Below are 11,830 nucleotides of genomic sequence, written 5' to 3'. Positions count from 1 at the left end.
AGTGTTGTATAAAACTTTTTCCAGGTATATAGCAACTCGTGAGTTGACTGACTCATCTGTTTGTGAGGCATCGATGTGCATGAGCTTTTTAAAACGCGAGGATGAGTCAGCTACCTATTATTAAGATGATGGTGATGATGATGTACATTTTCTAAAAGACACTTTCTCTCATTTCCTGATTTTTTGGCATTATACACCGGAAACGTGTGGCCGGTGGAAACAACTAAATGGATGCAGGGTAACGGGAAATACAGCAACAGCGCAAACTGAAGAATACGTGTAACATTTGTAGTCGGGTGATGAATTAATACTGTGTTGTACCACTGAGTCATTTCTATTACCGAGTTCATGAATTGCTCTTTTAAGCTCTTGCCTTTAAAAAGAAACACGTTTTCGTTCAAGATGATTAGCAACAATACAAAGGTTTTTATGTTTGTTACCAGACACATGTAACGTTAGTGTTCAAAATGCACTCAATGATTCACTTTTTTTTGCATTACATAGTTCGATCTAGGTTTGGCTCCTAAACTGACGAGTGGATTATCGAATTTTACGTGTATACTAATAATCGAAGGCCGTCAGGCATGGACTTGTTGTAAAGAAATTATCTACTGTACATTATTATGATAATTATGATGAATTCTTCGGTCTAGAGAGAGTGTGATGATGTCACCGGGCTTGAGTCAAGGTACAATAATGGATTACAATTTTCTTTTGAATTATGTATCCATTTATTTTGTTATTTGGCCTGCACTTTGGTTTTGATCTTTGGGTTCTCCTGTGGGGGGAGAAAAAAAAGCTCATTGAAAAGTATAGGATAGGATCTTAAGACAATTTATTTTTTACAATCCTGCTTTAACTCGATTTGAATCATTTAAATACTTTTATTGTTTTGTGACATTTTACTGTTAACATTTTAGTGTACTTTCATGAGCTTTTCAAGATCTTACTTTTATTTAAGTGTTTATTGTCTTTACTCTTTTGCATTTTACTTTGACTGATGTTTTTCAAATCTTGCTTTTATTTGTAATATTTAATGGTTGCCGTATTTTTATTTCTTCTTCTTTTTGTTTTTCATTTTTTAGGGCACTGCTGCCATTCACAAGTCAGTCTTGGTACGATGCCTCTCGCTTGTGTTTTGGCAAATGTAATGTATAAAAGTAATACCAATTAAAATTTAAAACTTTTTTTTTTTTTAATTGTCATTTTGACAGCAGCCAAACAGGAAGTGGACTGACCGAAACGTAAAAAATATAAAAAACAATGAAATCCCCATTTATGACCCCAATACATATATACAAAAAAAAAGATTTTTAAAAGTTTTTAAAAGATTTCTATTGTTATATTTCGTTACCAAATAAGTAAACAGCTAACCCAGCTTCTTTTTAAATTTAAACACGCTGCTCTAACATCGCGTTAGAACACAGGATAATTTTTTTTTTTAAATTGTCTCACATTTCAGTGCTCCACAGATTAGTACATTGGTACAAGTTATGATTTTAAATGTATTCCAGTATATTGGTGTACTTACCAATGCATTATGATGTGTCAAACGGACAAGACAAGCGAATCATTATTTTCTCACTTATGTTTGAATTTTTTGGGGGGTTATTCTTGTTAAGTGCCATTACCGTGAATATCATAAGTGTGTCTTGGTCAGAACACAAGAGATTGATTAAATTTCTCTCGGCTGTCAAAAAGCAACAAACAACAAAGTGTATATGGAAAGGTATAATCTTATACGAATGATTCAATTAGCACTTTGCGTTGTAATATTTTGCATATGATATGAAACATAACAAATTGTAGTATACGACATAATATATTTATGAGCCTTTTGGGCCATTCACCTCATCAGTGACAGGAAATATCTTGTACTGTATATTTTGAATGATAACATATTTAAGTATCTAAAAAAAAAAAAAGGACGTATTAAATAGATTATTTATTTCTTGGCAGCTATTTATTCTGCACAATTGACTTACTGTGCCACAGATGATCTAAATATTTTTTTTGGGGGGGGGAACTCCTGGATGAATCGTGTTCATTGACTTGACATTTGCTTTGAAACAAGCCATGCTCCATTGATAAAAGCCATATCCTCCCCCAATGTTGTATGGTGAATGTTCGATGGAGGAACTTTTTTTTTTTGGTTCATAAAAGTAACTATTGTAGGTATGATTGCACTTGTAATTATGATACCGGTAATTGGTGTACGTGGGTTGAAATAATTTATGTTGGAAAACTAAAGGAATGTATTCATTTTTCAAGGTGATTTATTATTACCCCCCCTCCCCGTGAATTAAATAAAGTAATGCATTCAAAGATGTAAAGATCTGCTTGGCAACATGCTCTTCCCGCTTTTGTCGGTATCAAACGGTGAGTAGTTTTTCTTCAATTTACTTTTATCCTCTCTTGTACATACTGTATACTATTGTATGAGTTGACTTCTTATCGTAGTTGCAAATGTTAAGGTGTGACTTAAAACATATCCTATGAATTATGAATTTGTGTCTCCGTGGAGTCATTTTCTTTTCTTTTGCTTTCGTTGTACAGTAGTTTCCTACTTCTCTTTACACTTTCACAGCCACCAACGGTAAACTCCTCCTGTATAGTTCGTCAGCTGTTGACAAGGGGTGAGTACTTTTCCTTTATTTCATTTTCATGATTGATGTTTATTCATATCCATTGAGCTCAATATCAGTACTGTACAGTGTGTAGATACAGCGGGATTAGAAGTGCAAAGGTAAAGGAACAACAGCACCACCATGTGGTATTTAGGAGTATAAAATGCGTTGTGTCTCACTAACTACAGTATTTGATGTATGTTTAGTTCGTCACTGCAAAACAGCATTTCGTTCGTCCTTTTCCAGATCATTACAAGTGCGAACATAAAATAATTTCTATTGAGAAGTGATTTATAATATATATACACACACACACACACACACACACACACACACACACACACACACTGCGGGGGGGGGGGGGGGGGGTGCACAGTTGCAGCAGTTTGTACATTTTTACAGTTTAATGGAGGATTGACCAAATAGTGGTTCGAAGGTCAAAATGGATTGCAGATACTTTTTGCGGTGCTTGGAGTAAAATGCTGTATTACTGTATGTATGTCATGATATATTTTCCTACGGTTTCGAAACCCTGGTTTACGACATTATTACTGTACACTCCTACTGATATTTTTAATATTAATAGGAACAAAAAACAAAGAGGCCGAGAATGGACATTTGAACACACTTATTGTGCAAATGTGCAGAAGTTGTCGTTGGATCTCGTTAGATTGTGCATCTATGTACATATTATACAATTAAATACAGTCATTATTATACCCCTGATATCAGCCATTTAATCAAAGCATCAACATGAACTGTTGCTGGCTTTTTGTGACTCTTTTTTTCTTGGAAGGAGGACGTGAGAAGAGCCACCAAACTTTCCCTTGAAGGAATCTCCAGTCTCCCTCGCAATGTTCATTTGGCAATTAATTGTATTCCACTATATTGGTGTACTTACCAATACCAATACCAAAGTGATAGCAATTTTGACCTTTTCGTAGTCACAATTGCTCATTCCATCCATCCGCAGAGTTGTTAATCAAGAATCACTGGTCTACACCGGTCTTGCTCATTACGTTGTTTTGATCAAAGTTTGGGGCATAAGGCCATGCCGCCCCACACACACTGGAGAAAGGGACGGGGAGAGATGCCAATTTTGGCTTCCTGTTGTGTGCTAGGGCCGTCGGCCTGAGCCGATTTTTGTAAACAAAGCATTCTAATTTGGAATGACCGTGACCAGTGCATGTGAGTCCTGTTTGACAAGAGGGAACACTGAGCGAAGATGTGGACACTGCCTTAGCTTCTTTCACTATCTTGCTTGCTGCTTGTCACTTGTGATGAAAAGTTCAAGTTTGTTTGTTTGTTCTGGATCCACTTGTCCTTGTTTGGGTCATGAATCAGCTGGAGCCAATCCAGGAAGATTTGATTTGAACCTCTGAAATGCAGTGGGGTCAACCGTGTGGCTTTTTGATATCTGAGTCCCAGTATAATTGATTACAATAGGGAAATTGTATTTTGAACATCTACATTAGCTTCCTGTGCTAGCCGCCAGCCATTTCATATACTGGTTTCCCCCATTTTGTGTCTTCAAACCAAGAATCTCTGACGCCAACGTGTTAACCGCAGTGCTAACTGTCTCTACAAAGTTGAGACCACCGTCGGGAGTGTTGACAAGTGTGCGTATCGCCTCGAGTCCGATTGGCTTGTCTGGCTGGGCATGTTGCTCAGGGGAATGGCCATCTGGCCCGCTTGTTCCGAGCCCTCGTCTGTGTTGACGGCGTAAGGCATCTTGGACATGATGGCCAGGCTCAACTTGAAAAAGACGTTGTGCAGGGCCACTCGATACTCCTTGCGGACCAGGCAGTAGATGACCGGGTTGAAGCAGCTACTGGTGAAGGCCAGACAGTTAGCCAGGGGGAAGAAGTAGGTCTGCGCCCCATAGAAGGAGGGGCTGATGTCGACTATGTCCAGTTGGATCAGGACGCTCCACAGCGTGAGGATGTTGTATGGAAACCAGCAGGCGCAGAAGGACAGCACCACTACCGCCACCGACTTGGAGATATCAGCCTTCCGTCGGGAGTTGCCGCCCTTCAGCTTGTGGCGACAGAGAAAGCGTAGCAGGAGCAGGTACGACAAGATGATGGTGGCGTACGGCAGAAGGAACCCCAAAACCACACGCAGGAGCTGGTTTATCCCCAACCAGGCGGTGCCGTCCGGGAACCGGAGAAGGCACGCCGTGTCGTTGCCGCTTCCCACGTGACGCATGTCGGCGAACACGGCCCGGGGCATCGCCGCCACCAGGGCCGCTGCCCAGATGAGGGCCGTCACCGCTGGGGAGGTGCAGTATTCGCCGCAAGGGGAAGCCCTGGGCTTGAGTGCAGTGGCCACGTAGCAGTAGCGTGTCAAGCTCATGGCGGTGAGGAAGAAGCAGCTGGCGAACACGTTGAGCCCCGTGAGCAGCGACACGGCTTTGCACATAACCACGCCAAAGGGCCAGCTGTAGTCCAGCGCGATGTCCATTGCCCAAAAGGGCAGCGCCAGGGAGAACAGGAGGTGCGCCACAGCCAGGTTGAAGACAAAAAAGTTGATGGTGCCCGTGGTGATGGTGCGCGTGGAGTAGAGCAGGAATAACACGAGCAGGTTTCCCACCACGCCGGCTGTGGCCACCGCGAAGTAGACCACCGAGGTTAGGATCCGCAACCACGGCGACCCGTCCCCAGCCAGCTCAAGCCCTCCCGTGTCGTTATGCATTAGAAAGTGCGAAGAGTTGCACGACATGTCCGCGCCGCAGCCATTCAGGAAGTTTCGGAAAAACTCCATTCTCTTGTGGTCGCTGTTGGACATGTTCCGGATAACAGATGCTGGGCGGCCTCCTGCAGGATGACAGTCGTCAGTCGCTGCATGGAAGGAAAGAGGAAATCATTATTGCGTAATAGGCACTGCGCTTTCATGAGCAAATAAGTAGATTAGCCTTGTCAGATAAACAAATTACACCCAAGTGTCAGCCGCAGAGTTTGCTAATCTGATTTAATCTCCAAAGAAGACAATTTCTCTCATCACATGAGTTAATTGACAACTCCGGGACATTTCGAAATGGTCACATTGTTGTCATGTTTAATAGCATTTTATCTTCTGCATTTGAAAGGGACCAAGCCCTGCCGTGGATAGCGAAAATCCATGCTCCCCGTATCATTTATAATCACGTTCAGTGGCCACAAGATTCTGGTAAAATAATGACTAAATGAAGCGTCTCCCTTCACTTCACCAAAGTCCCTTAGCACCAGGAAACCACAAGACTGCACAAGGTAAAACTTGTACGTTGCACAGGGCTTTGACCTGAGCCCAAAACCAGCAAATCGGTGAATATTGGGGCCAGTAAAAGAGCATTGATTCCAAAACAATCTCCGAGGAGGTAAATAGCAATATTGTATATTATATTCACTATATTATTTTCCTCTGAAAAGTTTAGCCATGATTTCTGAAAGACAAATGATTTGCAAAAATATTGTCCAAGACCGGCCTCGGAGAAAAGTCCGATTAGGGATAACAAGGTATTGCAAGTTTAAAATCAAAGACCAAAATAAAAACAGTCATCAAACTCAATTGTGAAGACTGAACAACTAAAACAAAAACATCGAGGAAACCACTCAGCCTTTGACCGACGTGTGGCTGCCATCTATATTGCCGAAATTATTGCCATACCATTTTTTTGTGTCCCTAGTTCCATTTCCTGTTCTGTGGTTAGCATCATATCTTTCTCATTGCCATCAACAGGAACTAAATTTCAATTTGTTTGTTTTTTTTTCATCATACTCACCAAAATACAACTATCAGAATCAGAATCATCTTTATTGGCCAAGTATGTAGAACGCACAAAGGAATATTCATAAATGAGTACCATCATCCAGTCATGACATGACATTAATATGGCATTTTCTCTTTGTTACCAAATTTACAGTATATTTCTTTCATCTTGTATAGAGGGAAAAAATAGGATACATTTGACCAGTAATTATGACTAATCTATTGAAAGAAAAAAACAACTTACTAAATGATCCAGATTGTGTGTGTTTTCCTCCTTCCCCCCCACACAAGTATTCTGCTGCAGCGCACAATGTGGAACTTATCTCCGAGGCGGTGGACCACAACAATGCGATTATCGCAGCGTTGACGCTCCACCCCATCCTCTTCCTCACTGGAAATGACCTGGTACGACCACTGCACTCACTATGATGGAGTAGCAATTGTCGAATCAGGTGCATCTCACGAAATGTTGGGAATTTTGTTGAGAATAACAATCCCATTTTTTTGGTTTGTTTTAAACATAGGCATTCACTTGGAATTTGCCTTCTGAAAAGTATTTTTCCGTTTTCAATGGATATATGGGACTGTATGTGAGTTTCACTTTTGATTTGAACTTCTGAAATCAGTTACACTTTTATTCCCTCTATTCTAATTCATTGTGATGCACCTGTAAAATATGACTATGATGCAGGCAATTTTGGGAAATCCCCCCCCCCCCCTTTTTTTTTGTGTGTGTAAATGAGGAATAGCAGATTTAAAGTCTAAGTCAATCTTTTTTGGAGTATTTTATGCAAAATTGGCTCAACATGAATGGTAATTCATTTTCATAATTCTTTGACTTTATTTGTATGAAATAGTTTTTATTCAATGGTATGTATTGTTCAAGGTAAGATAGGCTGAAAGTGAATGTTTTAACTTCATTTGCTGAATTTGACTTGATTCACACATCTGGATGTTTACAGTCAACGTTTTTGTAGATTTAATATAAAACATGTTGGGGAAAAAAATGGAACATAGTTAGATTATGAGTCTAGATTATGATTATTAATATGTTTCAAGCATCCTTGTCCCCAAACTTTTAAAATCCACTCAAGGATGCACTCAAAGTTGGGACTGGGATCATTTCTTGTATTTGGATTAATTGATAACAGATCACTTCCATTAGGGTTTTCCAAACTATGGGTTTCATATTTGCTGCGTAAATATTGCACTTTAATTGTATTATAATTTTAGGGTTTCAAAAATAAAATGAAATCTCTATATTAGTACGGGGCAATCAGTTATTCTCTATTTATACAACAGGGTTAGCCGGGGTGGTTGCAATGAGTCATCGTTACCAGTCGTTGATAGTGGAAACAACATCAGCGATGACTGACCAAATGAAATTAGGTGGCAACGGGCGGAAGAAGACGCTGGTGTTGGCCACATTGATCAATGGCACCTTGTCAAAAAAACAAAACAACAAATCCCTTTCCATAAAGTGCACCCTGCAAACCGCCTGTCAGATGCTACAGTTCAGTCCCCAAAACGTTGATTCACATGGGTTCACTTTTCCCATGTCATGTACATTACAGGCTAATTCTAAAATGGATGAAATCACTTCTAAACAAAGCAGGCCATCATGACAATGTGTGTGTTTTAAGATTGATGCAAGTTTATTACAAAAATTGACATGAAAATAAAGTAAAACTATGACCCATTGGTTCAAATTATTGCATTGCTTTTTTCATTTTAACTTTTTTACCTTCTGTCATGTAAACCTCTATTAAGATAATTGTACGTTTGTAAATGAATTAATTTTCATCCTGGCGCCATCTGCTGGATTTAATGATCATCTCGTAGAGTTAAATTTGTCATCCAGGTGCCATTTTCTATTCACCTTGTCACCATTATTCCCATTTTCCGGATTAAAAAGAGACTCAGTTTTGATAATATTAAGAATTTGTACAGAAATTGTACAGAAGTCCTTGAGATCTTTAAAGTGTCTGGTGCTGTGGAATACATATATGGGATATATATATATATATATATATATATATATTTGCACTGTTTCTCCTTTATTGATCTTCGTCTAAAACAAGTTGAATATAAATTAAGGCGCGAGTTTGATCGCCTCACTTCACCTTCAGGACCATCGGCGCCGTCTACTTGCTGGGTGCTTGGCGCGTGCGTGGATGCGCGCACGCGCCCACGTACGTACGCGGCCACCAGGCGGAGATGCTCAACCGCTCCTGTTATTAACGTTATTAACGTTATCTCTCGCGTCACTCGCCTCCAGGAACGAGACGGCACCCAACACCCGCACCACCACCACCACCGCTGGCTTCGAGGGAACGTGGCGGGCACAGGTGCACCCACCCGGGCCGTGATTTCGACGGCTGCGGCGACAAAGTTGCGAGAGCAGCAAGTATGTCGCCATTGTGAACCGAGTAGTGATGGGATTCCTCCGCCTTCTGCCCTCCGAGCGAGGTAAGAATACTTGAGTACGACTCTAATTCGGAGTTCGCTACTTGTCACTTTTTTTTCCTTGTCCCGGGACAACTAGCTCCGCCGGCTATCCCCCTCCTCACCCTCTCCTCCTGACTTCCACTGTTTTCTCGCTTTCACCTCGTCCCGTCCATGTTCATTTTATCAACAAAGTTGGCGCAAACAAGGCTACCATTGTGGCGGATCAGCGGCGGATTAACGGGCATTTCTTGTTTCAACACCCCCCCCCCCTTCTATCGCTCTTGCATCTCTTTCAGACATCTTCATGAAAGCCCCTCTTGAAAGTCAAATGTGCTGAAATGCATCTTGCTTTGGGGGAAACCCAGCAATGATGCGTCGTGCTAGTAGTTTCCACAGTCTTAAATAGGGATTAGCGAACAGGACAGAAGGGCCATCGAAATGTAGCACTATTGGGCCTGGGGAGCAGCCAAAATGATTAAAAAAAAAATCAAATAAAAAATCAAATACAGAAATAAATAAATACGGTGGATGCTACATAGAAAATATAGTTAAACAACTGTGGTCAAGTCATCAGTTTGTTTGGCTCAATTGTAGATGTGTTAAGACATTTTGGGGACTAGGAATAGACATAAAGCTTTGATCATTGTGGGGTTGTTGATGAATGCTATGTGAATGCCTTTATTGAACCAGGTAAGGCAATTGAGAACAGGTTCTCATTTGCAATGCAGATTCGACCTGACTACAGGAAAACAAAGCAAAATAAAAGCAAATACAAATACAACAAACAGTACGTGGTGATCTAGTTGCGTATTGACATAATAAAGTACATTACATCATAGCACATGGTGACAAAAAGGTTCACAACAGGTGCAGCGATCATGTCCAGTTATCCCTCCCAAAATTTTGGAATCCATTTGGAATTGTTGATTGATCTTGAAGCAATGGAGGCAAAATGCAGTCCCTCTACGGCTACACGCTATGTCTGTCAATCTTTTTTTAAATCATTCTATCGTTTTAAATGGGATTTTTGATTAATCATCATTTTTGGTTAATCATGTCTCGAAGAAATGGAGTCTAATAAAAATGTCATTTAAAACGACCGAAGGACACAAATTTATGACTGCATAGATACACATCTCCAATCCTTTTGGGGATTAGGAATAGTCTAAATATTCCCTTGATCATTGTGGGATCGTTGATTAATTTCTTGAGACAGTGGATGCAAAATTTTTCAATCTCCCTTGTCTTTGACTTTGTTTGAACTTGTTAGTTTTTGCACAAAATAAAATGGCCGGCCAAGTCAATTGACTACAAAGTCTGTTGGAATGCGAATCATCACAAAAGACACCATCTCTGTATTGCGTTGAATCATCTTTAATGTGTAAATTGCCCCACTTTTCATTCATCGGTTAATTGTTTCGTGCTGCTGTTTTGGTTTGCAATGGAATACAAATTGGCGTAGCAGTTGAGCCTTCAATGCCCATCAACCTATGTAGTAAGCTAATTACAGATGTGTTCTATAACCTTTATTTCGGCATTCCAATAATTTTTTTTTTCATTCTGCGAAACAAGCTCAAAATTCCACTTGCTTCCTCCTTTTTCCATCCGCTGTGCTCCTCTCCCCGCCCCACCCTGCCGTATGTGGCCAACCCAACATGTGGGGAGGTAATCCCAGCTATTAGGGTAATCTCCTCAGCATGACGATCAATAGAGGAGGGTGCGCGCCATCTACCAGACGAGAGAGAGAGAAGGAGAGCGGGGAGGCTTGGGATGGTGGGAGTAGGGTGTGTTTGTGTGTGTGTGTGTGTGTGTGGGGGGGGGGTCAGGGAGGGGGACCAAATTTGGGCTAAAGAAAAATGATTTAATCATAGAGATTGGGTCAGGGGGCTGGACAGGGGACAGGGGTTGGGGGATGGGTACAGACTGAGCAGACAGAAAGATGAGACGGGGCAAGGCCATCCTTAGCACGTCTACAGTGGCTGACGCATTGGTTAACTGGTTTTATCTTGACTTAATTCTCTCATCAGATTGATAAAGTATATTCATCCATCCATCCATCCAGGTGTATGCAGGTACCAGTTTGCCCCACCCCCCACCCCCCGCGGACCCTGTCTAAAAATGGCTCACCAGTGTTACATTTTTTGTATGTGGAGCTTTTCGTAAAGCAAGGTTGTGATTCTGACAAAAACACACAAGATTTGATGAAGTCTGGCAAGTGTTTGGAATAGCTTTTTTGAGGGGGAAAAAGGTTTTCAAAGTGACTGTTTAAATGAGTGAAACGCAGGACCACACTGACTTTATTCTCACTCTGTTGCCTGCGGTCGAGTTGAAAGGTTTGTTTCGAGATGGTGTGCAGGATATCCAGATGGAAGGTGACGGCGATGAGTAAGACGTTTTGCCCATCCTTTCTTCTGTTTAACCCCATCGAGGGCTGAGACGAGATTGCATGAGCGCGCAAGGGAATCGGGTTACTATAGCACCATTCTACTCCCGAGCAGCGGGGCGGTGTAAAAGATGCAGTAGCCCCGACGGGGAAACCTAATCCACACCCCTGCTGCCAGCTGTCATTCTCCTGCTTTGCCGCAGGGCAAAATGGCTGAGCGCATATTGCCTTACCTCGCCACGATCATCACCTTGATCAGAGCTTGCAAAAAGGACATTTTTACACATGTTGGCATCTTTTAGAAGAGGAGCTTGCCGTATTTAGCCATTGTACAGAGTGACCTTTACATCACAAAGCTATGCTAGGATTAGAAACGTGTGTACGTCAGGTTTGATGTCGATGTAGATACCCCCGAAACAGTGTAAATGTTCAGCCACATTTTCGCCAGTGTGTCTCCTTCTCGTGATTACGTTTTCTGTTTCTGGTTTTGTTTGAGCTCTTGGTTGTTGGTTATGTCACGTCAAAGAAAAGACCTGTTTGATATTGTTGTAAGGCTAAGACTCGCAAAAGCCTGATCTGAAACAGCTGAGACCTTCCATGAAGCTGTCGAGATGACGGGAGCGCG

At 41.4% G+C, this 11,830-nt stretch overlaps 2 protein-coding genes across 3 annotated transcripts in view; one reads left to right on the top strand and one right to left on the bottom strand.

The window, feature by feature from the left end:
* Positions 1-3,907: 3,907 nt before the first annotated feature.
* Positions 3,908-6,122, bottom strand: LOC109519610 (relaxin-3 receptor 1-like). Its single transcript, XM_019876256.1, has one exon. It carries the CDS (start codon positions 5,412-5,414, stop codon positions 4,209-4,211), a length of 1,206 nt encoding a protein of 401 aa, XP_019731815.1. The 5' UTR covers positions 5,415-6,122; the 3' UTR covers positions 3,908-4,208.
* A 2,402-nt stretch (positions 6,123-8,524) lies between these two features.
* The window catches only part of LOC109519606 (zinc finger protein 516-like), a 14,429-nt gene continuing 11,123 nt past the window's right edge, over positions 8,525-11,830 (top strand). For both annotated transcript variants that reach the window (XM_019876252.1, XM_019876250.1), the window contains exon 1: positions 8,525-8,843. The gene's annotated coding sequence lies outside the window, so the exon portion shown is untranslated. The remainder of the gene's footprint in view (positions 8,844-11,830) is intronic.

Source organism: Hippocampus comes, unplaced genomic scaffold (assembly GCF_001891065.2).
Source record: "Hippocampus comes isolate QL1 unplaced genomic scaffold, H_comes_QL1_v1.1 scaffold244, whole genome shotgun sequence".
NCBI classification, from domain to species: domain Eukaryota; kingdom Metazoa; phylum Chordata; class Actinopteri; order Syngnathiformes; family Syngnathidae; genus Hippocampus; species Hippocampus comes.
Note: the sequence above shows the minus strand (reverse complement) of the source record. Positions and strands in the feature narration are given on the sequence as shown.

Bases quoted from the DNA above. Each gene is read 5' to 3' on its own strand.
- LOC109519610 (XM_019876256.1), bottom strand. From the start codon at position 5,414: ATGTCCAACAGCGACCACAAGAGAATGGAGTTTTTCCGAAACTTCCTG.